A 25,909-nucleotide genomic window follows, 5' to 3' on the forward strand; every position below is an offset into this window, starting at 1 on the left:
GACAAATATATTTCAGTAAGGTGTGACAAAAGGAATGGATACAATATCCCTTTGATTATTTATTTTTTTTACCTTTATTTAACTAGGCAAGTCAGTTAAGAACTCATTCTTAATTTCAATGACGGCCTAGGAACAGTGGGTTAACTGCCTGTTCAGGGGCAGAACGACAGATTTGTACCTTGTCAGCTCGGGGATATGAACTTGTTTTGAACTTGTTTCTATACAAAATATCCTTATTGTTTCAAATGAAATACCTATGTGGGGGGAAATTATGTTTATATATTAACGACCACGCTAACGACCACGCTAAGAATATTTGTCTATGAAAAGCAGATCATTTTGTAGATATCTTATCAATGTTAGTGTTACAAAGTAACATAAAATTGAAGCCACTGCATCCGGTGAAATATGTTTGCTGTGTCAGTGACTACCTTTTACCGTAATCCATGATCAAGTCCCTCATATAAATAACATATAATCATTTTCTCTCCTAGTAGTCTATATTGTATGTACTCTACACAAGCAGCAGGTAAACAGTAACTGAAGAAAAATGATTATATTTTATACGTTTTTAGTGTTATAAGCAATCATCATAACCCCCCAAAACCAGCCAGATGTACCAGTAGACTGTCCGCAGGTGTGAAATGTCGTCTTCTGCGCATATTTTTACCCAAAATGCTTTGACGTTTCCCGTCGCGCCATCTTTAGAAAACATTGTGGAAGAAGCGGTAGCTAAATGAAACTCGATTTCACCTTGTTGAGAATAACTACCGTGAGATATTGGCCAACTGAGCTAATTTGTGTAGGTCAACTCTATAATGTCTACGCTATTGTACATTATCTCTATTTTAAATAACGTTGAATGAAAGGGAAGACTGAAATCTATCAAACAGTAAATTACGTTAGCGAGCTACTGCTGTTAGCTAGCAGGCCACAATCCGCATGAGCACAAGTCATTACCTAGCAAGCTTGCTAGTTAGCGAGGACATTTCAGTTTGCATTGTGTTTAATCTAACTAAATATTAACGTTATTCATTCATGTTGATGAAGCTAGCTAGTTTTTATTTCCTTTATCTTGCCCAGATTTTGCGCAGCCTGGTTTTTCTGCCAATTAATTGGCTAATACGCTATATTAGCCTGTAGAGATGGGTACTATGGTTTTATTTGTAAACAACTAGCGGCCTACGCTAACTAGCTAACTAACAGCAAAAAAAACTTGTTTCAGCTATAGAAGTTTGATCATGGGAATCAAGGTTCAGCGTCCACGCTGCTTCTTTGACATTGGCATCAGTAACGTGCTGGGTAAGAAGGCTTAGGTTTTCATTTGGTCTTACCATCCCGTTTATCATATCTCTGAAATGTAGCTTAGAGACGCTTTACTAAAATATGCACTGACATGAACATGGTTTATTTTGCAGTTGGCAGAGTTGTGGTAGAATTGTTTTCTGATGTCTGTCCCAAAACATGTGAGAACTTTCGATGCCTCTGCACAGGTAATTTACTTTTTCTTGCCTTGGTCTGACATGGGTCTACCATATTTAGATTCTGTACATATTGTCATCTCTGTTTTGACTTAAACATTGCTTTCTGTGTAGGCGAGAAAGGAATTGGAAAAGGTACACAAAAACCTCTGCATTACAAAGGATGCCTATTCCACAGAATTGTGAAGGACTTCATGATTCAAGGAGGAGACTTCAGTGAAGGTATATGAAATATGCCAAAGACAACAGTGGAAATGTTTTTTGTTGTTGATGATATTCTAATATCTATATTCCTTCTGTAAACCAGGCAATGGAAAGGGAGGGGAATCTATCTATGGTGGATTCTTTGAAGGTAGGACTATTTTACAGATAATTTTGTTAAATATTCTAATCAAAACCATCCTCAAGAACTAATGTCATGTCTGTGTCTCAGATGAAAGCTTCTCTGTCAAACATAACAAGGAGTACCTCCTGTCAATGGCAAACAGGGGCAAAGATACCAATGGATCACAGTTTTTCATGTAAGTCTTTTTAATTGGCCTAGCTAGAATCAGTTGGTCATTCATTCATGAATTTAACATCTTGAGTGAACCTAACTCACAAAAATATGTTTTACTCATTCTAATCTTCTGCTCCATTTTTTTTATTGGTCTACAGAACAACAAAACCCACACCACACTTAGATGGGTAAGTATAATATTTGGACAAGTATTGCAACTTAGTTGACCATTTGTATTTGCTTGAATTGTATTTTCATAAAAAGAGCATGTTATATAAATGGTGATCTGTTCTTCGTTGTTATCACCTGTCATAACTTGCTTATTTTATTCTAGTGTCCATGTGGTTTTTGGCCAAGTGATCTCTGGACAAGAGGTCGTTCAGACAATGGAGAGTCAAAAGACAGATGCCGGTAGTAGACCATACGCAGAGGTGAAAGTTATGAACTGTGGGGAGCTCATTCCAAAATCGAAAGGTTTGTACGATTCAAAGAAATTTGGCAAGTTGTTTTAAGCTTGTTATTGCTTTAGATGGTAGGTATTGGACTGTTTATCGTCAGGATCAAAGCTTTTAAAGGTATCCTTAGCGCTGGTTAAGTGTCCTCTACTATTTACAGCAAAAAAAGAAGAGAAGAGAAGACAAAAGGCCATCTCCAGTGGCAGCGACAGCTCAAGTGACTCTGACAGTTCTGACGTCTCTTCTGAATCTGCGAGTGACTCTGATAAAGAATCCAAGAAACGGAAGAAGAGGCACAAGAAAGAGTCGAAGAAGAAGGACAAGAAACAGAAGAAGAAAGATAAGAAAGGGTTTGTACTGAAAACTGTTTTAATTGTGCTCCCACAACCACCTTCATTAAAGCATAGGTTTGAAGTCTGGTCTGTAATGTCTGTAGGTCTGAGCCCCGCAGTGGTGATGAGAAAGAGGAAGAGGTTACGTCTACGGTACGACCAGAGGAAATCCCTCCTATCCCAGAAAATAAGTTCCTTATGAGGAGAAGTCCTCAGCAGCAAAAAGAAGAGGCTGAGGCTGGAAAGGAGCGGGAAAAGGCTAGGGAGAGGGAAAAGCCTAGGGAGAGGTGAGTTCATGGACAAGACAGAACAACATTTCATTCTGAACCTTTACAACTGGGAACTATATTCATTTAGATACATTTTTGTTTTGTTGCAGAATGTTTAATTGTCAGTCAACATATAAGAGGAGACTTCTGATGACAAGATCAGGCAGGACGATTAAAGGCAGAGGTCCAAGAGTAAGTGCACTATAGAACAAGTACAGTACTATCATACCATTTCTGTAAAACAAGGATCTAGAAAGTGAATGTCAATTTAATCTTTTACTTGCAGCGGTACCGAACTCCGTCACACTCCAGGTCAAGGTCAAGGGATCGTTTCCGACGCAGCGAGACTCCTCCACACTGGCGCCAGGAGATGCAGCGTGTACAAAGGGCACCAAGAGCATCCAGTGGAGACCGCTGGATCAAGGGTGACAAGTAAGTCTTAACTTTTTTTATTGTTAATATTCGAATGGTCAGTGCTGGACTGATAAGCTGATATTACCTTTAACAGCCTGATCTAATTACATGGCTTCTCAAGTATTTCCTAATTTCTCCTATTGTCAAAAGGGATCATCAGCCAAGGGCCAGTTATTTAAGTTTTATTCAAAGAGTTAACTTGGACTCTGTGTTTCCTGTGGGGGTGACATTTCTCTGTATTTTTGTTGTAGGGGTGACATGACAGAGAGCAGGAATGAGAGTGGCAAAGCTCCAAGAGGAAGAGGGAGGAAGACTTCTGAAACCAAGCATGAAAACACTGCTGAAAACTCCAATCAAAACAGAGAGAAGGAGAAGAAAGGTCGCTCTCATAGATCCAAGAGCAAAGAAAAGGACCCTAATAAAACTGAAGACAAGCATAACAAACACAAGGCAAAGAAGGCCAAATCTCAAAGCCGCAGTAGGAGCAAAGAGAAAAGTTGTAGGTCCAAAAGCAGAGAGAGGGATCAGAAACATGGCAAAAGTGATGATAAGAGGGGCCGCTCAAGAAGCAAGGACAGAAACCTAAATAAAGAGAGGGCCACAGAGTCTGGAACTCATAACTGTGATAGAAGTAAAGAACGCGCTAAACCCACTGAGGCTGACATTAAGAACAGAAAGGAGACAAAAGGAAGAAATGGTGAGAAGCTGAGGACAAAGTCTAGAAGCAAGGAGAGGAACTCTGGAAAGAACCGAAACCGATCTAACAGCAGAAGCAGGGACAGGGGGAGACGTGCCTCATCTCGAGACAAAGAGCAAGCACGGGACAGAGAGCGAGGTAGGGAGCGCAGTAAGAGCATGGAAAGACAGCACCACAGAGAGAGGGAGGACAAGAGGAGAGGTAGATCCAAGAGCAGAGAACGGACAAGGAGTCCAGACAAGAATAAGAGCAGGGACTCGCGTAGAGGCAGGCGCTCCAGGAGTAAGAGCAACAATAGAGACCATAGCAAAGACGGTTCATCTCATCAGAGGAAGAACAAAGACAGTGAAGACACTCACAGACGAAGGCGGTCCAAGAGCAGCAACTCAGAGAATAAAGTGAAGGACAGAAGTAGAAAGAGCCCCATCTCCAAGAAGAAAAGGGATGGCAGCCCAGAAAAGGAGTCCTCTCACAAGTCCAAAGATGCAGGGAAAAACCCTGAGCAGAATCAAAAGTCAAAGAGCCAAGAGAAGGATAAAAACCACAGCAAGAAAAAGAAGTCCAGTTCTGATGATAGTGATTAGTCCACTTACCTAGTCCACTAAATGTTCATTCCTGTCCATCCTTGAACATACAAATTAATGCGCTGATGCCTAATAATGTGTGAGGTTCTGCTGTAGACCTATTTTAGACACTTGTTAGATATCACAACAGATCCAATTCTGGAATATTTGTACAAATTAAGATTTCATACGATTTGACAGCGGCTAAAAGCCATTTTATGTTTTAGTTATTTTTTTTCCGCTGTCAGACTAATTTGACAAATGTTGGGAATGTAATGTTTATTAATGGTCGAGTAAAGAAGTGACTGAACAGGTGAGTGTTGGAAGGAATATTTTTGTCAGGTTTTATTAAAAATGTTCTCTTTCAGTCTGGTCTCGTACTGAGGGGACGTGATTCCATTGTGATAATTATAATGGAAGGGATGAGTGTCTTTCTGGGCTATATGCCTGACTCAAGTAATATTACATGTATGACTAATCATATGGTTATTTTCAACATTTTGATTGTTTAAATTACCAACAGTCTCATTGTGACAGAACATACTGTAAGTGAAACATAAAATGGTTTTGTAAAAAAAAAAAAAAAACTTTCCTTTTTAGTATGCTGATATTTAAGTGGAGATGTCAGAGAAGGCTCAATTTGACTTGAAAGACAGGTAAGAGTGCAGACATTTTGTGAAATGATTGGAGTGTTAGATGCGTATACCGTTTAGTTCTTTTTTTTACCTGTTTCAGGGAACCAGAACTTTTTATCTTGACCTCAGTCTCAAATTAGTTTTGTATAATTGTATCCATTTTTGTTAGTATTTTATGTTCAGATTTTCACCCATTACATCTTTCAAAATGTTTAAAATTCCTCACCAGAGCAATGTGTAAATACATTGCTGTGAAGTTCCATGTTAGTTCATACTAGGTGTTAAATTCCTGGGCATGACTTTCCTTTAAACTATAAATGAAAACCACTGGCTTTGTAAAAACGGGCCGAATTCAATATTCCCCAATGAACCATGTTTTAAAATAAAAGGATATGGTTAAAATGTTTGTTTTATTGCCTATAGATTGTTTATTATAATGTTTCACAGAAGAGTGACAACTGATACAATAGATATAAAGATAACATTGACATGTCACATTTTAATCTGGGTGAATCTTATGTATTAAAATGAAACCGTTGCACTGTATGTCCTGGTCCCAGATCTGTGCTTTAGCCAACTCTTGACTATCTTTGTCATGTAGGTACAGATCTAGGACCAGGCTAGAAATGATCAGCAGTTTCCCAATTTGTGCACTAGTTTTAATTGAATTGTGTGTATGTATATTATGTAAAATAACAAAACTAAAAATCTAATTTCAGAGACAGTTATACACACTACATTTCCATAGTTCTGAGATGAATCATCTTTGAGCGCTGAAAAGACTGCAATCATCCCACTAGGGTCAGTCAAGTACTTGCCTATCAAGTGTGGGTTTTTTGAGTGTGAAATAAATGACATAATAGGGGGTATATCATAAATGCTTAGGAAATGCTGAATTCCATTGATTTATTGTTTTTCTAATCATGCTTCACCTGACCATGTTGCTCTTTTCAACAGATGTTTACCATGTGAATCCAAGTCTTTTCTTGGATTGCTGAATATCACGTGTCTCATTCAGCTCTTTGACGTCCTGAGATCTACTGCCAACGTAATTGGGCATCTGGACACCAGTGTCATCTTGAACCAAGTAACTTGGCCTCACTCCTCCAAAGATGGGGCCAAGACCACCTCCAATTCCCTCCCTGGCAGCTTTGCGGAGTGGGTGAATATTTCTCTTGGCCTCGGTGGCTGTATCGATCACATTGTTTGCATACTGCTGGAACTGCTTCTCCTCCACAGCAATGAGCTCTGCATTTTTGGTCTCAAAGTCCTGTTGTTGCTTTCTTATGTGCTGTTCCTTGGCATGTTTTTCAGCCTAAACAGCAAGATTTCAAATGTTAAATGAAATCTTATGTTGCTTCATTAGAAGTGTTGCTGTTGCTGACACATTCCACTATGTGTCATTGCGAAAATAGTTGACATACCAAAAATGATCAAGAATTGTAATCACGGAAAGGCAAAGTGCAAATCAAATCCAAGCTCACCATTTGATGAATGTAGACGTCTTGTAAAGTTCTTCCATCCTCTTTCATTTTCAGTGCCTTCAGGTGTTGTTTTTCAATAAATATTCTGTCTGCTTCTTTCTTGGCATAAAGCATGTCAATAGCTCTCTCGTTGTGTTCTCTTTCCTTCTGCTCCTGTTCTTCTTTCTGGGGGAAAAAACCAAGCCAGTGTCATTGTGATAAGACGTTTTTTTGTAACATATAGGCCGGCATATTCATTGATAAATATTAATTCTGAGTTTAATTTTGTGAGAATAATATTTTGAGCTTCCAATTGTCCCTTTGCTTGTGGTAGGGTGCACATGCCATACCATGGCTTCTCTGTGTGAGGCAATTGAGTCCAGCATAGCCATCCTCTTGTCATCTTTCTCCTTCTGCTGCTGTGCCTGTCTGGCATCCCGTTGAGCAATAGCCTTGGCGATGAGTTCCTCATTTTCCGTCTGCTCCTGCTGTTTTGCAGCCAGTTTATTCATGATCCCCCCCCTGTGCATTTGGACCTCTCTTAGGAGGGAAAAACGATTTAGAAAATCTATGTCCATGAGACTTCCAGAATTGTAAGACTACTGTTGACTAGTGATGCCACAGCTATACTAATTTCTTATTGTGGGACTTCAAATGTTTTATCAAACTGTTTACTTTCTCCTAATATGTCTACTTACCTGAACATCTCTTCCTCTTTGTCTTTCCTCAACTTCACCATTTTCTGTTTTGCATTTGCAAAAAGCCTCCTGCGCTCCTCTTCCATCTCTTGCTTTTGTGCCTCTATTGCTCTAATGATATCTCTGTTAGAGAGATGCTCCTTTTAAATACAAATGCAGGATTAATTAACACACCCCCATGAATCTTGTAATATTGCTCTAGTGAGTGAGACATTTGAACATTGATAACATCCAAATACCTTACCATGTGAGCTTTCATGGTATTTCTCTTCTGCTCCTCTTTCTTTTGCTCCTGCATGCATTGCTCCCACAGAAAAAGCTCTTTTAGTCGCTGGAGTTCCTCAGCCTCTTTCTTGTTTTCCAGTTTCTCCCGTTCTCTATTCATCTCATGTTCCTTTGCCCTAATAGGGGGAAGAGACCATTCATCATACTAAACCATTGAGAGCATTCAGTCTATTCTATTTGGACTACATTTAAATTAATTTGACTCCATGGTAGAGTATATGGTAGTCGATGGTATAGATATTCTATTCGATAACTGCTGCCAGGTTGTTAGGTTTCAGTGAGACTTACTGCTGTTTTAAGTCTTCTGCTGTGGCCTGGATGTCAAGCTTCCTCTGCAAAGCTTTCTGCTGCTCCTTTTGCAAAGCTTCATCCTCTCTACACTTAATGATAGCCATGATTTCCTTGTCCACATCTTTGGAGGTATCCTGCTTTCTCTGCTTCAGTTCTATCTGGGCCTCCCTTTCCTTCAGGACTTCTGTCAGCAAGAGTGCACGCTGGAAGAAATAACAATATTGCATTTATTCAATTTAACTCAGAAATGCACATTATAAAGAACACAGCATGTCTTCAGATGAAAAAAATAATTGCAGAAGACAATTAACTTATAAGAAATACAAACATGAAATCCTTTCACACGATCAGTCTCGTAGTACTGTTGAGTTTTGGCCTTTTCAATAGCTTCTTTCCTCTTTTGCGCCTGATATTTAGCCTCCTCAATATCCATCTGTTTCTTCTCATCTTCTTCAAGTTCCTCCCGAATCCTCTTTGCCTCCAGTTTCTTTTGTCTTTGTCCCTATGAAGTGAATGGCACATTTTACTCAAGTGGGTTGTGTAGAGAGATTGGGTTAAATGCGGAAGACACATTTCAGTTGAACGCTTTCAGTTGTACAACTGTCTAGGTATATCCCCTTTTATTTATTTTTGCCTAATGTTTTGTATGAGACTGATCCTGAGGCTGCCTGTGGGCACATGCACAGAGTAAGACATGTATAATAGCTACCATTATGCATTATGTTAAAAACAAAACTAACAAAGATACTTACAGCTATTGTGTTAGACCAGAATTTTACCACCTCCTTGGACCTCAGGTGCATAGCTTCTCGTTGTTTGGTTGCTTCCTTTAGACTCTCGTTGTATTTATTCCCTTGATTCAAACTACCTTGAATTCGGAGCCATTCGGCTTTAGGCAAAACAGTGACTTGTCGAAGATCTGGTGGTTGCATTGCTTTTTTTTCCTCAACTGCTAGCGCTGATAATAGGAGAAATGAAATGGGGAAGAAGAAAAAACAATGCTTATGGTATAACAATGTTATGCTGTGGTAGGCTATGCATAGATCTTGCTTAAACATTTTTACATCGAGCAAAATATGCAATATTAGCTACACTACAGTAACGTTACAAACCCATACATGCGTCAAGAGCGCAAGTAAACGAATAGGCTATGCAAGTAGTCAAACACACTTGTTTTGCTGGACCCACTCCTTCGACCAAACCGGACAACAGTCGCAGTTTCCATTTGATCTGAATGTATTTTGGTTTCAATCGTATGAATCTAAAAAAGAGCATTCAGAGCTTACAGAAAGTTGCATGGCACTATTCTTGTTGTCACTAGACAGTTTTACAACGTCGTTGTGTAAAAAAAAAGTGCCTTTGACGGAATGTTTTCTGTAGGACTGTATCCAGTAACGATGGACACATTTGTTGCAATGTATCCTAGCAACGCTTTTGCGGCCCGTTACCAGCTGCGTAGAGCGGAGACCTGGGAACACACAGAGACCAATCAGAATGCGAGTGATAGAAGAACCACGGTCAAGTAAAAAATCCATTGTCTCCCACCAGATGGTGTCATTTCTACGCGGAAAAAAAGCAAAGATTGTCTGGATGCAAAACAGATGTAATATGAATGGCTTTGGATTCAGAATTGGAGCCTACTCAGATGTTATTTGGTGTAATGTTATTCCGTTTGATTATTATTTCTTGTGGCTGTTGGGGCAAATGTTTTTCTTCACTTTTTTTTGATGGAGAAATGTGACTTGTGGAATTCCTAGATTAATTACATTTGTTTTACGTTTCACACATTTCTGTAGAGGTCATTTCTATTTTTTCTGTTGATGGTTACATTGTATTTCATATGATTGCCTACATGTATAAACAATTCAAAGAGCTAGATATGTATTCAATACAATACACAGACCACTAGATAAATCATTTCGGCTAAGTGCATAGAAAGACTGGGTAAAAGTAGGCGTGGTGTTTCAGACTAGAGCTTTATTCGAGGTAATGAACAGAGAAGGGCCTGTCATGTGATTGGGGTGTTTGAATGTGTTAAGCCAATTAGACTAGCACAGACTTTGAAAGCTGGCTCACTAAATTTGAACTCATATTCTTGAGAAATCAGCTACGATTATATCACGTTTAGGAAGGGGAGGCATGCACAGAAATTAAATTGTACTTCAGTTTCGAATAACATTTTCATTTAAAACTCAGTCAGCAGAATTGTATCACTACTGTACAACATTGCCGGTCGTATTTCTGGTCCGACAAGTTATATCAAAGTCATTTCTGTGGTTAAAGCAAAGACTGAAGATGAAGCGAGATATTTCACTCGCTGTTTAAATCTGGTTCATATAAACTAAGTAGACCAGACCCAGCTGCTAATGCATTGGTGCCACCCCTTAAGCAGACAGGAACTGTGACAATTTTTTTCAATAGTAAAACGGCCTGAGTGGGACATCTTATTCATCCACCATTGTTGTAGCCTATCTATGCTTCTCTATCTATGGCCTCTCGTTGTTTCAGCATCCACGTCAGAAACTGGAGATGAGAAGAGGCGGGTTTACTGAATGGGGCAGTCCTTATCCGAAATGTTCATTCAAAACCAACTGAATTGAGAACTTCTCAGTGTCTCCACCAGCAGTTTACATAGAGGTTCCCATCTGTGAAATTGTCCGTAGCTGTTGAGAACAGAAAAATGGCCCCAATATCCATTAAACGCATTTTAATCAGTGAAAGTGTTGATCCTTGTTGTAAGAAGATCCTGCAAGAAAATGGAATCCAAGTTACGGAGAAGCAAAACATGAGTAAGGATGACTTGATTGCAGAGATCAAGGTAGGGGTTTACATATTTTCCTAATTTTGCATCCATTACATTTTTGTTGCACGATGTCAATCTAAAATGTGCAACAACCATTTCACAGTTGGTATCTAATTTATAATACGGAAAAAGTATATCGCGTTTAGTCATTGGTTGAATAACCTCGTGTCTCTGAAGTAACACGCAACGATTTCTGCGTTTCAGAAAACGGTATATTATTTAAATCCGTTGCAGTTTAGATGATAAAAGCAAGGTCTTGCTTGTGCGTTCCTATCTGGTGTCGATCATTAGTACCGCCTTCTTTGGAATCTGATGCAACTGCGCCAGAGATTTACAGATTTCCCTCGTTTGGCCGATTTAAACACCAGGATCACATTTAGACCGGGTTTAAAAAAAATCTTTTCTACCTCGTACTTTCAAAAGTTGGACTATACATCAATTACACCAGCCCAAAGGCTGCTAATCTGACACCATGTAATGCTCAAATCAATCATTTCAATGAGTTTGATGCATGCACAAATTACAACTGTAAGGTCATAAATAACTTCTTCAAACTACTCCAATGAACAACAGATGATTGTCATGCAATGTCACTATGCAATTCATTTTGTCTGTTCATTCCCTCTCCAGGACTATGATGGCCTTGTCGTTAGATCTGCAACAAAGGTGACAGCTGATGTCATCAATGCTACTGGTAACCTCCAAATCATTGGAAGAGCTGGGACGGGCGTTGACAACGTGGATGTAGATGCTGCCACTAAAAAGGGCATCATTGTCATGAAGTAAGTGTAATTCAAAATACATTATGAGTTTATGCATCAGTGTGTAGTTTCAATGCAGTTTTGTTTAAAATCAAATCACCACAGATCTGTCTTTTCCCTAAACAATAGACTATCGTGTACATTTATATTTTTTTAGCACACCAAGTGGCAACACCATCAGTGCTGCAGAGCTGACATGTACCCTTTTGATGAGCCTCTCAAGGTAAGACACCACAACAGATGAAAACAGAATACCTCTGTGTATTTCATTGCACTATACAGAAAGTATCCTGACCCCTTGACTCCTTCCACATTTTGTTAAATTACAGCCTTATTCTAAAAATGTAGCTTTTTTTCTTTCTACACACAATACCCCTAAATGACACTGAAAACAGGTTGACATTTTTGCTAACGAATTAAAAATAAAAAACACCTTATTTACATAAGTATTCAGACCCTTTGCTATGAGACTTAATTGAGCTCAGGTGCATCGTGTTTCCATTGATAATCCTTGATGTTTCTTCAACTTGGTTGGAGTCCACCAGTGGTAAATTCAACTGATTGGACATGTTTTGGAAAGTTACACACCTGTCCAAGATAAAGGTCCCACAGTTGACAGTATATGTCAGAGCAAAAACCAAACCATGAGGTCAAAGGAATTGTTTGAAGAGCTCCGAGACTTGATTGTGTCGTGGCACATATCTGGGTAAGGGTACCAAAAAATGCCTGCAGCATTGAAGGTGGCCAAGAAGAGTGGCCTCCATCATTCTTAAATGGAAGAGGTTTAGAACGACCAAGACTTCCTCGAGCTGGCTGCCTGGCCAAACTGAACAATTGGGGGAGAAGGGCCTTGGTCAGGGAGCTGACCAAGAACCCGATGGTCACTCGGAGTGAGCTCCAGAGTTCCTCTGTGGAGATGGGAGAACCTTCTAGAAGGACAACCATCTCTGCAACACTCCACCAATCAGGCCTTTACGGTTGAGTGGCCAGACGGAAGGCACTCCTCAGAAGGCAAATGACAGCCCGCTTGGAATTTGCCAAAAGGCACCTGAAGACTCTGACCACAAGATTCTCTGGTCTGATATAACCAAGATTGAACTATTTCTGCCTGAATGCCAAGCGTCTCATTTGGAGGAAACCTGGCACCATCCCTACGTTGAAGCTCTGTGGTGGTTGCATCATGCTGTGGGAAATGTGTTTCAGCAGCAGGGACTAGGAGACTAGTCCGGTTAGAGGGAAAGATGAACGGTACAAAGTTCCTTGATGATAAACCTGCTCAGGACCTCAGACTGGGGGTGAAGGTTCACCTTCCAACAGGACAATGACCCTAAGCACACAGCCAAGACAACACAGGAGTGGCTTCAGGACAAGTCTCTGAATGAGCTTGAGTGGCCCAGCCAGAGCCCGGACTTGAACCTGATCTAGCATCTCTGGAGAGACCTGAAAATGGCTGTGCTGCGACGCTCCTCATCCAACCTGACAGCTTGAGAGGATCTGCAGAGAGAAATGGGAGAAACTCTCCATATACAGGTGTGCCAAGCTTGTAGCGTCATAACCAAGACTCGAGGCTGTAATAGCTGCCAAAGGTGCTTCAACAAAGTACTGCGTAAAGGGTCTGCATACTTATTTAAATTGGCTAACATTTCTAAAAAACAGTTTTTGCTTTGTCAATATGAAGTATTGTATGTAGATTGAGGGATTATTTTGTTCTATCCATGTAAGAAAAGCTGTAATGTAACAATGTGGAATAAGTCAAGAGGTCTGTATACAGTGGGGCAAAAAAGTATTTAGTCAGCCACCAATTGTGAAAGTTATCCCACTTAAAAAGATGAGGCCTGTAATTTTCATCATAGGTACACTTCAACTATGACAGACAAAATGAGAAAAAAAATCCAGAAAATCACATTGTAGGATTTTGAATGAATTTATTTGCAAATTATGGTGAAAAATAAGTATTGGGTCACCTACAAACAAGCAAGATTTCTGGCTCTCACAGACCTGTAACTTCTTCTTTAAGAGGCTCCGCTGTCCTCCACTCGTTACCTGTATTAATGGCACCTTTTTGAACTTGTTATCAGTATAAAAGACACCTGTCCACAACCTCAAACAGTCAGAGAGCTGGGACCAAAGTAACAAAGCCTACCATCAGTAACACACTACGCTGCCAGGGACTCTAATCCTGCAGTGCCAGACGTGTACTGGCTTAAGCAGGGGGACATGTCCAGGCCCGTCTGAAGTTTGTTAGAGAGCATTTGGATGATCCAGAAGAAGATTGGGAGAATGTCGTATGGTCAGATAAAACCAAAATATAACTTTTTGGTAAAAACTTGCGTGTTTGGAGGACAAAGAATGTTGAGTTGCATCCAAAGAACACCATACCTACTGTGAAGCATGGGGGTGGAAACATCATGCTTTGGGGCTGTTTTTCTGCAAAGGGACCAGGACGACTGATCCGTGTAAAGGAAAGAATGAATGGGGCCCTGTATCGTGAGATTTTGAGTGAAAACCTCCTTCCATCAGCAAGGGCATTGAAGATGAAACGTGGCTGGGTCTTTCAGCATGACAATGATCCCAAACACACCACAACGAAGGAGTGGCTTCGTAAGAAGCATTTCAAGGTCCTGGAGTGGCCTAGCCAGTCTCCAGATCTCAACCCCATAGAAAATCTTTGGAGGGAGTTGAAAGTCTGTGTTGCCCTGCAACAGCCCCAAAACATCACTGCTCTAGAGGAGTTCTACATGGAGGAATGGGACAAAATACCAGCAAGTGTGTGAACCTTGTGAAGACTTACAGAAAACGTTTGACCTCTGTCATTGCCACAAAGGGTATATAACAAAGTATTGAGAAACTTTTGTATTGACCAAATACTTATTTTCCAACTTTAATTAATTTGCAAATAAATTCATTAAAAATCCTACAATGTGATTTTCTGGATTTTTTTTTCTTTCTCATTTTGTCTGTCATAGTTCACTATGATAAATTACAGGCCTCATCTTTTTAAATGGGAGAACTTGCACAATTGGTGGCTGACTAAATACTTTTTTGCCCCACTGTACTTTCTGAATGCTTTGTCCTTCTCATACATTTACAGAAAAATTTGATTAACTCCATTCAAAATCATTATCTTCCTAGACATGTGCCACAAGCAGCTATGTCCATGAAGGCAGGGAACTGGGATCGTAAAAAGGTTGAGTATTTTGGTTTCCCTCATTAGCAGTTTCAATTTGACACACAAAGCAATTACTGTCGCGTGGTCTACCCCAGTGTTCAGCCAGTCATCACTAATCAAATCTGATCTTTAAATCTGTGGAGTCTCACGCTCCTCAGGGACCTGGATCAAAGTTGTGTTAATGATTTCGCAGTTCATGGGTGCAGAGATGTATGGCAAAATACTTGGAATAGTTGGACTTGGAAGAATTGGAAAGGAAGTTGCTACCAGAATGCAGTCCTTTGGCATGAAGGTCAGTTCAAAATCCTGTGAAAAGTAAAAAGAATCTTTCAAAGCTGCCTACTGTAGTATTATCATCTAAATACTAACTGAATTTGCTTTCGACAGACCATCGGCTATGATCCAGTCACTCCTCCTGAGGTGACTGCTACCTGGGGGGTGGATCAGATGTCCCTGGAACAGCTGTGGCCCCAGTGTGATTACATCACTGTCCACACGCCCCTCATGCCTTCTACAGCTGGTGAGTTTTACAGAAGTGTCATGGTTGTGGTACTGGAGGGTGAAAAGCGCTTTTCCACTTGAGGTAAAGTTGTTTCTCCTAGGACTACTGAACGACACCTCATTTGCTAAGTGCAAGAAAGGTGTAAAGGTCGTGAACTGTGCACGCGGGGGCATCATCGATGAGGATGCTCTCCTCAGAGCTTTGGAGTCTGGACAGTGTGGAGGGGCTGGCCTCGATGTTTTTGTTGAGGCAAGAATATCACATCACTTAAACCACCTAAACATTAAGTTCCATTTTGGTATTACTTGTCTACCCCTGTATTGACATTCACTAACATCATGGTATTCCATTCTTTCCCAGGAACCCCCAAAGAACCGTGCCCTGGTGAACCATCCCAATGTGATTAGCTGTCCTCATTTGGGTGCCAGTACAAAGGAGGCCCAGGCACGCTGTGGACAGGACATCGCTCTGCAGATTGTGGACATGGTGATGGGCAAGGGCTTGGTTGGAGCAGTGAGTATAAGGGCACAGGGCGAGACCCAGATGCAGACACGGGAGGCAGATGGTTCAAGTCTCTGATATTTATTATAATCTAAGGGGCAGGCAAGAGAACGGTCATGGACAGGTACAAGATCATAACCAGGTCAGAGTCCAGGAGGTACAGAGTGGCAGGCAGGCTCAAGGTCAGGGTAGGCTATATGGTCAGGCAGGCGGGTTCAGAGTCAAGGCAGGCAAGGGTAAGAACAGGGAGGACTAGCAAAAGAGCGAATCGAAAGAGCACTGAAAAACACGCTGCTTGACAAGATGAACGGGGAACACTGAAATAAATACCAGGGATGGGTGACACCTGGAGTTGAGTGCAGACAATCACAAAGACGGGTGAAACCGATCAGGGCGTGACAGTGAGTTCTACACTTTTCTATTACGGTCAAGCAAATGCCTATTGGTGACCGATTCTAATGGGTTCTTTCTTTGATGGTTTCACTGTTGCAAGAGTTTTGAAAAAAAGAACTGCTTTCAGACCTTGAAAACAATGTAACCCTCAAAGTTGTTCAAAGTATTCTGATGGTTTCATTGCAAGAATGTATATTCAATATTGAGTCATACTTGGCAACACAAATAGTTTTCCACATGAAGTGTTGTAAAACCGGTTGCCTTACTTGTGAAATTTCATAGGGGAAAAACAATGCAGCTCAATACAATAGATCTTGATTATCTTAATGAAGCACAACCCACATTTGATTGGTCACATTACATGTGTGTGTGCAGGTGAATGCCCAGGTTTTGGCAAGCACATTCTCCCCTGGGTCTCACCAGTGGATCAAACTTGGAGAGGCCGTAGGAGTTGTGCTGAAATCATGCACCACCTCTAAACAGCCCTTCAGCCAAGTCCAAATCACAACTCAAGGTAAGCACTGCAAGGCATTAGACTGTCCTTATATTCTTCAATTGCCTAATTTTTTTTCTGAAATTGCTGAACAGGCTTGATAAATTTAAATTTTGCGGGAAAGCCTGTCAACATTTCATAACCAGTCTTCTCAGATCAGTGATTGGAAGGGAAAGGAGACTTTGGATGCCATTCTGGCATACAGGTATTAGGGGCAGGTTGTGTTGTGCTCTTTGGTTTGTCTCCCCCTTGTGGTATAATCTTGTATATCAAACTGAACGTGGTTTCTTTTTTGTTATTATCACAAACTAGGAGACTGCTTGAAAGGTTCCTCTGGTTACATGACTTCAGCAGTGATGGTTGGATTACTTACTGATGTTTCCAAGAGTTGCCCCAACCTGGTCAATTCACTGACCCTGGCCAAGGAAACTGGAATCAAGGTAAAATGGCCCGCATTGACACTTGGCTAAAGGCCATATTCTGTTAATTACTTGTGTAATAGAGTAATTTATTAATGTCTTGAGTAACAAGATTATTTATCAGATTGACTGTTTTTAAATCTCAGGTAACCAGAAATCACAGTGAGGGTCTGACTCAAGGTGCATGTGAGGTTGAGATCTCTGTCAACGGCTCCAGCTACAGAGCTACTGGTTCAGTCCAGGGAGGTGCACCAGTCTTGTTGGAGCTGAACCACAGCGTGTTCCGACAGCCTGTCTCTCTCACTGGCAACCTGCTGTTCTTAAAGGCCACGGCTTCTCCTCAGCTCCTGCCCTCCGTAACCGGTGAGAAATTAATTTGACATTGTAACCTCACGATTGACTTATCGAGATCATAGAAGCTATTATCCCTCTATGCAGCACCAGGTATAGCCCTCTCTCGCTACTTGAATGATACAAATTTTCAGTATGCAGTCTTAACCCATACGTTTTCTGCCTTTTCACATCAGGATGTCTTTACACTGAACTAGCATTTGACAGCAAGCTTCTCTCCAGCTGTAAATGGCAGATGACCAGAATAACTTTATTTATTTTAAACGGGCTCTCTCCCACTCTTTCCTCAGGTTTGCTGGCCACGGCAGGGGTGGAAATGGAGTCATTCAGTGCCCCTGCAGCTCGTAGTGGAGATCAGTGGTATTGTGTGGGGTTATCCTCTCTCTTGGGGGACCTTGGTGCTTTAAAACCTTTAGTGAAAGAAGCAGCACAGCTCTCTGTGTAAATGGCAGTGAGAGCATTGTTACAATGCTGAGGGACCAGTAGAGCATTCCAATGTCTAAAATTTTAATTAATCAACATGGTTTCTTGGCGTATTAACATTGCAATACTTGGTTTACAACACAAACGTGTAGAAGTTACTAAAAATGCACCTCTGTCATTTCTATTGTAGAGATGCTGGCTATATGTAATAAATAATCAAATTGTTACATTATTACACTGGTTTATATTTTGTTGTATTCTCTATTTGCCTGTTTTTGGTAAATGTTCTCAATGAAAACACACCAGGAGGAGGGTAGCTGAAATGGGGAAACAAAAAACAACTCCTCTCAACCTGCCAATAAACTCGAATGCGTTTGCTGTGCGTCCTTGGTTTCTATGGTGACTAGTCTATTACTAGTATTTGGTATTCCCTTGGGTGCAATAAAGATAGATGTTGTGTTAGACTACCAGCCTCTTAGTAATTTAGATTTTTTTTAAACAACAAAAAAACACATTTTAAACCGTGAAGGTTGAAGTCAAATTTCCATCACTTAGATGATTCTACGTTGTAGTGAGGTTGTAAACCACAATTGGTGTTAGTCAAGGTTTGACGTCGAGCTTGTTCATGGCACCACTACAATCTCATGTTAGACTATGCAATCTAAATCCATATTCGGCTAAAACTGCCAATGGGAAGTGGTTCTTTGCAGTGGGGGGAAATCCTCAATTAAATTTAAATAGGCTGCCAACCATATCGTTTTTTGGTTCACTTGTGGTATTGGAGTCTCCTTGTGCGCATCGATGCTGTGTCTAGCTAGGCTCATTCTGCATGGTAGGAGAATGCGTGTCCAGGAAATAACTGGAATGCTAATAATAAAGCTAAGCAGACGGCTTTAGTTTATCTGGGAAGATGACTGGAGTAATATGGAGCAGGATACACAAGAAGAGAATCTGACAGGTATGCTGCCACCGTCCTGAGCTAATTTAAGGTAACCCTCTGCGAGTCCTCGTCAGGGCGCTCAAACAAAAGCACTCCGAGCGCCGGTTTAGTACAGAAAGTGCCATTATATGGTGGAAAGGTAAGCGTGAACGAGGGACTGTTGCGTTGAAGATTAATGCTTGGAATCGAATGATTTAGGAATATGTAGTTGTGTGCTGCTGATTATGACATGAGATACTTAATTTCCCGTCCTCGTAGCCTACTCATGGGTGGATAGAAATAAATAGCCCTACTGTTTTAGCCTATGTTTGTAATAGTGTGACTGTACAGATGAACGTCTATATGTGCCTTTTAACCTTAATGCTGTTAGACTTTAGTTTTTTTTTTTAAATTTTCTCAGGCTTGTTGAATTAATGGGACACCAGACATTAACACCCCAAAAGTAAATGCGGACGTTCTCTTCATTTTCTAGCCATCATGTCTGACAGAGGAAAATAAAGCTATATTTACGACTTTTGCGGCAGCCGAATGAGCTATTGGATGCGCTGAAAGAATTCTACATAGGTGACATTTACACATATCACCCTACAATGGGCCACAGGACAAGTCTTTCACTGTCACAAGGCAGCTTTGTCAGCTCACCACTCTTATTTTTAAAGTCATGTTCACAGCTGACACGAAGGCACGGTCAAACAACCTCTTCAAACTGACTGGGATTGATTATGAACTTCTGAGTGCTTTGGTGAACTAAATATACACTTCCAGGGTGAGCATCACTGAGACAAATGTACAGAGCCTGCTGGAGGCAGCAGACCTTCCTTATATGATTCCTGGATGTGGACAACTGCCTGGGAATGCACTCTTTTGCTGTGCTGCACATCTGCCCTGAGTGGGAGGCAGGAAGGGTAATACTCATACAACAATAGAAGTTCTTAGAGGTGGACTACGACAAGCTGAGTTCAGTCAACGTATGGAATGAGAAAGTTCTCCTCGATGCTGTGGTCAAATGGCTCACCCATTTGTCCGTTTTACGTGGTTGTCTGGGCAACTGTTTCTCTGCCATTTACCTGTAAATAATGATTTAAGTTATTCTGCACATTCAAATAACATGAACAATATTTCACTGAGTACTAATGAAATCATTATTGCTTTGTTGTGTTCCGCTGTTCACTCTTCTCGATAAAAGGCTTCCTCTTTGAAAGGTGTAGGAAATGCCACTGCTTGTGTCGTAAATAGCACAATATTTGTGACCGGGGGCCACTGTGGAACCAGAGGAGGTAGCACCTATGAAAAAATTCAGGTCTACAAGCCAGACATCAATGAGTGGATCATTGTCACAATAACTCCTCATCTCGGTGTGACACATTTCAAAGGAAATTGACATGTATTTTCATTTGTATGGAATATATTCGGTCAGGAAATCTAAATCGGTCTCTATGCCCTCAGAGTATGGCCTGTGCTCTGTTTCTCTGAACAACAAGCTGTACTTGGGAGGACAGACTAGGATGAGATCCAGAGAGAGATGTGTGGAGGCAGTTGTCAATGATGAAGGAGAGGATGGAGTGTGGTGCTGTAGTGATCAATGTCTACATCTATGTGACTGGGGGATATTCCTATTCAAAGGGGACGTATCTGCAGAGCATTGAGAAGTATGACCCGGAGCTGGACACCTGGGAGGTTGTGGGTAACCCCCCCAGCCAAGCAAGCACGGGGCTGCATTTGGATTTACAGTGTGTTATGTCTTTGAATGTACTTTTTACAACAAACCTCAACTAAATCCCATGGATGCAAGTCCTTTGTGCCATACTGATCATGTGTGACAGGTGCTAAGAATCTTTATACAAAAAGTTACATTATTTAGAGCATCTTTATAACCATTTGGCCAAAAACAAATGTTCAGTGACAAATGACTGCTGCTGGTTTAATATTACAAAAATAGCACATCATTTTCAATCCACTTACATTGAATGGCTTCTAACACTGGTTCTCATGCACTTTAACACTACCATTTGTGTACTTTTATACTGGCTAACCTGATAAAGCACTGATATGCACAAATGCACAGTTTTTAAACAAATCTCTACACTTGAAGTACAAATGTCACCAGATGGGTATCAACCTTACATCTAAATCTTAGGGTTTGGGGTATGCACAATTAATCCGTTTTCAAATGTGGAGACAACGGATTCTGAATGTTTAAAAAAAATGATGAACTAAAACAACTGTTTTGTGGCTGATTGATGCGCTTCATGCACACGATTTTACTTGATAAATGTAACGTCCATCTACAAGATGGTGCACATAGATGCGGTGGTTGTATGTTCATTGATTTCGTATGAGTGTGATGTGTGAATTCTGCCTACTGTCCAAATATTTTCTAACAAATCAATTAACACGTGTAAATAAAAATACAATATTTACCAAAACCTTTGACCATAAGGTACTTCCGCAGCAGTCAGGCGGCGCTGTAGCCCCGGCTGCAGTGCAGAAAGCAATTTGTTTTGGCCCTCAATATTCTCCGTAGAACGTGCTTGCTTGCCAACTTGATTTAGTAGTGTGGTAGAAGTCTTCTGAAGAACCAGCATCTCTGCAGGTAAGCAGGTCAATTTTTCACAGTAAGTAAATGTGTTACAATTTAACAGCGGTAGATATTTATATACAATTCATTTTATTTGGTAAAGAACCGCCCTATCTTGTATTTTTGAGGCCTGTGGAGAAAATAAGCAGTTGATCACTAGCAAGCTAACTAACGAGTTAGCACAGTTCGTGTAGCTAGAGAGGAAGAGGCGAAGCGAGATCATCTACTCTGCCTAAAATCGGTCCACGAAAATAAGATAACGAAGTGAGGAATAATTTTTGTGTGGTCAATGAATGTCGAATTTGGTCAACAACACATGTAATTGGTAATTTACTACGCGAGGCATATTTGATCAAATAGAAGTTTCGTAATGGTTAGTTTGTTAATAATCCACTGAGTGGTCGCACGTGGCATTCCGGCAACTTTGAAAAACGACTTTATATCGGAGTTCTGCCTGTTGTTCACACGCCTATCTGCCCTCGTTGGCTAGAATGGACCCAACTGATATCGCCGTTGCCTGCCTCCCATATGAGGACATGTATTTCCATCGTTAGAATTGTCACTCGACTATCTCGTCCATGTAAGATCATCTTTGATGTAAGTATGCGTTGGACTCACTGTAAACTGCATCATGGTGTAAACTACCCTTTTAGGTCATGTACTTGTTTGAATTGAGGCTGTTACTGTAACTACTAGTAAACCAAAGTACTTCATACAGTATGGACATTATATAATGCTTGGTAGGTTGGGTAACATGACTGTCTTTAGCCAGGAGTGTGAACGTGGGTAACGCTTCGATCACACCGACATGGGGCGGCAGGGTAGCCTAGTGGTTAGGGTGTTGGACTAGTAACCGGAAGGTTGCAAGTTCAAATCCCCAAGCTGACAAGGTACAAATCTGTCGTTTTGCCCCTGACAGTTAACCCACTGTTCCTAGGCCGTCGTTAAGAACAAGAATTTGTTCTTAACTGACTTGCCTAGTTAAATAAAGGTAAAATAAAAACAGTGTTGCATTTTGGTACACCAGAATGACATTATTAATGTCCAATGAAACGCTGCGTTTGCGTTGCAGTGCGTTGGGCGTGGTGCATATGTTGGATTTATCGAACGTCTGCGTCAAACTATGCGTAGAGGGCTTGACAGAAATGGTAGCACAAGGTGAATGTTGAACTTTTGTTGCATACATAACTGACTTGCCTAGTTAAATAAAAAAATACATATCCAGATGATGCTGCGTACTATTTTTTTAAAAAACAACTGCTGGTGTGTTCTGGAGCTTAAGCAAAAGCTTTTCTCAATGCATACGTCTTGCATACATGTCCGTTGTGTAATTAGCTGACATGGCTAGTACTTGTATCTAAAGCATTTCCCATTTGGTTACTGTTGCTTGTTGATTTGTCACATTTTGATCTAGTAATTGTCTGACTCATTTTTTTTTCAGACACATCATGGCAGAAAATCAAGCTATGTCTGAACTTGAGAAGAAGGTGGCAAGACAGATTGAGGTATATTGTCGTAGCAAAATGTATTCTACTGTAGCTGTATAGCCAAAGCTGGTGGTTTTATAATGACAGCTAACCTGGATAATGCTGGTCATCCCTGATTGACATGTTTTTCTTTATCTTCAAAGTACTACTTTGGTGATCACAACCTTCCAAGAGACAAGTTCCTCAAAGAACAGTTGCAGCTCGATGATGGCTGGGTGACCCTGGAGACTATGCTGAAGTTTAACAGGTTTGTGCAATTTACTTTTATTTGCTCAATTGGAATTTGGGACTTAATTCAGCCTACATTTGTTTTTTTTATTTTGTTGTTTAGTTGCTTGCTTATAACATGATTCCTAACTCTCCCCTCTATTTTCAGACTGAAATGTTTGACAACCGATCCCAACGTAATTGTTGAGTCTCTGAAAAAATCCAAGACTGGCCTTTTGGAAATGAGTGAGGATAAAGCAAAAATCAGGAGAATTTCAAGCAAGCCTTTACCAGAACTGAATGATGAGTACAAAGATGCCCTCAAACACAAATCTGTGTACATTGTAAGTTGGGTTTTCCAATATTTGAGATGCCACTGATTTGAGATCTTACAGCTGTTTTGGAGCTCTGTGTCAAACATGTTCTATGATCTCCCAGAAAGGTTTTCCATTGGAGACGACGCTTGATGAAATTGATGGGTGGCTGAAAGGGAAAGGAGTCATAGAAAACATTCAGATGAGACGAAACTTGCAAAAGAAGTTCAAGGTAATGTGGCAGGAGATATTTTTTTTCCCCAGTTAAGATTGAAATGTTTAATAAAAACACACAGCATCTCCATCCATTTTCAGGGCTCCGTGTTCCTGACTTTCGACACTGAAGAAGTGTCAAAGCAGTTCCTTGGACGCACAGACACCAAATCATTCAAAGAAAATGAAATGATTGTACTGTCAAGGTATGTGGAGGCTTAGCTACCATTGCCACGTCTCTAAGATGACCTATTGATACTGGTGAAAAATGTATATTAACTCTGCTCTTGTTTTCAGAGAGGACTACCATGCAAAGAAAGCAGAGGATAGAAAACAGTTCAAAGCGGAGGCAAAGGCTAAAGCTAAACAGTGAGCACATTACTGACACTTAATAATGTTATTTTTGTCTTATGGTAAAGTAAATTGTGCAAAATTAACTTTTATAGAGACAAGGACGAAAAACAAAAACATGCAGAGGAAGAGGAAATGGTAAGATCTATGGAAGTGCTATACTAAATCATTGTATGTTTTGAAGGGGGTCGTCTTCATTTGGACTAAACATTTTGAAATTGGCGTCTGTTCTTATTGGGCTAGTTTGTGTAGTACCCCCTCCAATTCAAGATTATTTTTCTCCTGTTTGTTCCTATTGAACAGGACCCTTCTGTATTGTTTTTCTTCCCAAATCAGGGAGGTTTAAAGTTGCTCACAAGTGGTGCTCTGCTTTATTTTGCATTGTAGAAATCTCTGGATGAGCAGACTGGATGCCTGCTGAAGTTCTCAGGCAATCTTGACAGTGTTTCAAGAGAGGACTTTCACGAGGTTTTCTCAGGCCATGGTCAAATCAAATGGATTGATTTCATCAGGGGTGCCAAAGAGGCAAGAATTGCAATGTAATAAACTATTTGAACCACCCTTCAATTACACAAATTAAGTTGGCATAGGAAATAATGATCAATTATTATTTTAAAGGGTACCATCCTCTTCAGAGTGAGTGCTAAGGAAGCTTTTGATAAGGCCAAAGAAGCAAATGGAGGAAACTTGAAAATTAAAGACAAAGATGTTACTTGGGAGGTGGTGGAGGGAGATGCTGAGAGGGAAACTCTGAAAAAGATAATTGAAGACCAACAGGAATCTCTCAACAAACAAAGAGGCAGAGGTAACTGATCCCGGGGGGGGGGGTGATATTTCCTGTCTGATCTGATGGAACATTTCCTTTCGCTCTTTACAGGTGGCCGAAAATCAGGTGGGAGAGGGGGGAGAGGAGGACGAAGGGACAGGGGTGGACGTGATGGCAAATCACACTACCAAGGCAGAAAGACCAAATTTGATGATGGCGATAATGATGACGGTAAGAGCAGTTATGTTAGGATTCTGGTGAGACAAATGTCTCTACCAATCTTCAATGAGAAAATAAACATTGAAACAATTGAGTATGTAATATTTTCCTTTTAACTTACATTTCTCCAATAGCACCTCCTAGTCCAAAGAAGCGAGCACTGGCAGGAGCGGGCAAAGACGCTGATGCTCCAGCTGCAAAGGTTGCCAAAACTCCGAATGGTTCTTAGAAATGATATCTACTGCACATCTCAATGAAATATTGTATTTGAAAAGAAACTAACTGAAAACATAGAACAACTTTATTCCATTCCAGTGGAGGCTTCAAGAGAACTGTAGACAGTTCACCTTGATGTCAACCTAGAAAACAATTTGTAATGGAAATGGTAAATTTCTACCCTGAACATAATTTTTTTTTTTTTTTTAATGGGTTTGTCTTGTTTAATATGGATTTAATTTGTTGACTGCGTCTGAACATAATTTCATTTCAACAGGAGTGTATTATGCTTGTTTGTCACCTCCGTACGAAGACGTGCATGTCAATAGAAAGTTGTTAATCAGTGCCATTAAATTTTTCCTCAATTATTTTAATCGTGTATACTGTTCAATCCTAAAGCCCAGATCTAGGTTCTTCCTAATTTACTTTTGTGAATAGCCAATAAAATGTGATTTTTAAATTGACAGACTTTTGTTAACATTGCCCCTTAACGATGTAGATTTTTGTGGAACTTGTAGGACGCTGGCAAGTCACATCTTAGCTCTGTCAAGGAGAGAAACACGGGCAGGATCGATTTGTATACTTGTTCGGCATTTGTTACCTGCTATTCCAAGTTATACTCTTTTGTCACTTGCTTTCTTCTGTATGTGCTGAAATTCTGCAAAAAGAGAAATTGGACAACCACTTATGACAGAAGTTGATGGAGTAATACACCACAATT

At 40.5% G+C, this 25,909-nt stretch overlaps 4 protein-coding genes across 7 annotated transcripts; 3 read left to right on the forward strand and 1 right to left on the reverse strand.

The window, feature by feature from the left end:
- The first annotated feature begins 665 nt into the window (after positions 1 to 665).
- On the forward strand, positions 666 to 5,329 carry LOC112236351 (peptidyl-prolyl cis-trans isomerase G). Its single transcript, XM_024404939.2, has 13 exons — positions 666 to 802; positions 1,226 to 1,302; positions 1,419 to 1,493; positions 1,596 to 1,703; positions 1,789 to 1,833; positions 1,915 to 2,002; positions 2,139 to 2,168; positions 2,315 to 2,454; positions 2,596 to 2,785; positions 2,872 to 3,054; positions 3,147 to 3,228; positions 3,323 to 3,468; positions 3,702 to 5,329. Exons 2-13 carry the CDS (start codon positions 1,242 to 1,244, stop codon positions 4,729 to 4,731), a joined length of 2,178 nt encoding a protein of 725 aa, XP_024260707.1. The 5' UTR covers positions 666 to 802; positions 1,226 to 1,241; the 3' UTR covers positions 4,732 to 5,329.
- Positions 5,330 to 6,239: 910 nt separating this feature from the next.
- ccdc173 (coiled-coil domain containing 173) lies at positions 6,240 to 10,461 on the reverse strand. 2 transcript variants are annotated; one of them, XM_024404954.2, is made up of 9 exons: positions 9,253 to 10,461; positions 8,835 to 9,040; positions 8,411 to 8,584; positions 8,080 to 8,285; positions 7,751 to 7,907; positions 7,507 to 7,646; positions 7,159 to 7,348; positions 6,830 to 6,994; positions 6,240 to 6,660 (listed from the first exon to the last, which is right to left on the reverse strand). In XM_024404954.2, the coding sequence occupies exons 1-9, from the start codon at positions 9,305 to 9,307 to the stop codon at positions 6,307 to 6,309; spliced, it is 1,647 nt and encodes a 548-aa protein (XP_024260722.1). In that variant the 5' UTR covers positions 9,308 to 10,461; the 3' UTR covers positions 6,240 to 6,306. The 2 variants fall into 2 exon arrangements, with proteins under 2 accessions (XP_024260722.1, XP_024260714.1); XM_024404946.2 differs by having other exon boundaries at positions 8,835 to 10,461.
- Positions 10,462 to 10,718: 257 nt separating this feature from the next.
- On the forward strand, positions 10,719 to 18,129 carry LOC112236380 (D-3-phosphoglycerate dehydrogenase). The gene is made up of 12 exons (XM_024404964.2): positions 10,719 to 10,900; positions 11,516 to 11,667; positions 11,804 to 11,869; positions 14,779 to 14,833; positions 15,009 to 15,107; positions 15,203 to 15,335; positions 15,418 to 15,566; positions 15,678 to 15,830; positions 16,587 to 16,725; positions 17,017 to 17,144; positions 17,270 to 17,486; positions 17,765 to 18,129. Exons 1-12 carry the CDS (start codon positions 10,763 to 10,765, stop codon positions 17,917 to 17,919), a joined length of 1,584 nt encoding a protein of 527 aa, XP_024260732.1. The 5' UTR covers positions 10,719 to 10,762; the 3' UTR covers positions 17,920 to 18,129.
- A 3,157-nt stretch (positions 18,130 to 21,286) lies between these two features.
- LOC112236390 (small RNA binding exonuclease protection factor La) lies at positions 21,287 to 25,652 on the forward strand. Of its 3 annotated transcripts, none has more exons than XM_024404981.2 (12): positions 21,287 to 21,430; positions 22,857 to 22,920; positions 23,046 to 23,149; positions 23,279 to 23,453; positions 23,548 to 23,655; positions 23,739 to 23,842; positions 23,934 to 24,005; positions 24,083 to 24,125; positions 24,375 to 24,512; positions 24,606 to 24,792; positions 24,865 to 24,984; positions 25,107 to 25,652. In XM_024404981.2, the coding sequence occupies exons 2-12, from the start codon at positions 22,864 to 22,866 to the stop codon at positions 25,199 to 25,201; spliced, it is 1,203 nt and encodes a 400-aa protein (XP_024260749.1). In that variant the 5' UTR covers positions 21,287 to 21,430; positions 22,857 to 22,863; the 3' UTR covers positions 25,202 to 25,652. The 3 variants fall into 3 exon arrangements, with proteins under 3 accessions (XP_024260749.1, XP_024260756.1, XP_024260741.1); XM_024404988.2 differs by having other exon boundaries at positions 21,322 to 21,452; XM_024404973.2 differs by lacking the exon at positions 21,287 to 21,430 and adding an exon at positions 22,499 to 22,573.
- The last annotated feature ends 257 nt before the right edge of the window (positions 25,653 to 25,909 follow it).

The sequence above is a fragment of the Oncorhynchus tshawytscha genome, linkage group LG03 (assembly GCF_018296145.1).
Source record: "Oncorhynchus tshawytscha isolate Ot180627B linkage group LG03, Otsh_v2.0, whole genome shotgun sequence".
Lineage (NCBI taxonomy): Eukaryota > Metazoa > Chordata > Actinopteri > Salmoniformes > Salmonidae > Oncorhynchus > Oncorhynchus tshawytscha.

Coding starts and splice junctions, on each gene's coding strand:
- LOC112236351 (XM_024404939.2), top strand. CDS start 1,242: ATGGGAATCAAGGTTCAGCGTCCACGCTGCTTCTTTGACATTGGCATC. Junction 2,003..2,138: donor AATGGATCACAGTTTTTCAT/GTAAGTCTTTTT, acceptor ATTGGTCTACAG/AACAACAAAACCCACACCAC. Junction 2,455..2,595: donor GCTCATTCCAAAATCGAAAG/GTTTGTACGATT, acceptor TACTATTTACAG/CAAAAAAAGAAGAGAAGAGA.
- ccdc173 (XM_024404946.2), bottom strand. CDS start 9,140: ATGTTTAAGCAAGATCTATGCATAGCCTACCACAGCATAACATTGTTA. Junction 8,286..8,410: donor ATCGTGTGAAAGGATTTCAT/GTTTGTATTTCT, acceptor TATTTCTTCCAG/CGTGCACTCTTGCTGACAGA. Junction 6,995..7,158: donor CCTCACACAGAGAAGCCATG/GTATGGCATGTG, acceptor TTTTTCCCCCAG/AAAGAAGAACAGGAGCAGAA.
- LOC112236380 (XM_024404964.2), top strand. CDS start 10,763: ATGGCCCCAATATCCATTAAACGCATTTTAATCAGTGAAAGTGTTGAT. Junction 14,834..15,008: donor GGAACTGGGATCGTAAAAAG/GTTGAGTATTTT, acceptor ATGATTTCGCAG/TTCATGGGTGCAGAGATGTA. Junction 17,487..17,764: donor GCTCCTGCCCTCCGTAACCG/GTGAGAAATTAA, acceptor CTCTTTCCTCAG/GTTTGCTGGCCACGGCAGGG.
- LOC112236390 (XM_024404973.2), top strand. CDS start 22,539: ATGCGTAGAGGGCTTGACAGAAATGGTAGCACAAG. Junction 23,843..23,933: donor GAAATGATTGTACTGTCAAG/GTATGTGGAGGC, acceptor TCTTGTTTTCAG/AGAGGACTACCATGCAAAGA. Junction 24,006..24,082: donor GCAAAGGCTAAAGCTAAACA/GTGAGCACATTA, acceptor TAACTTTTATAG/AGACAAGGACGAAAAACAAA.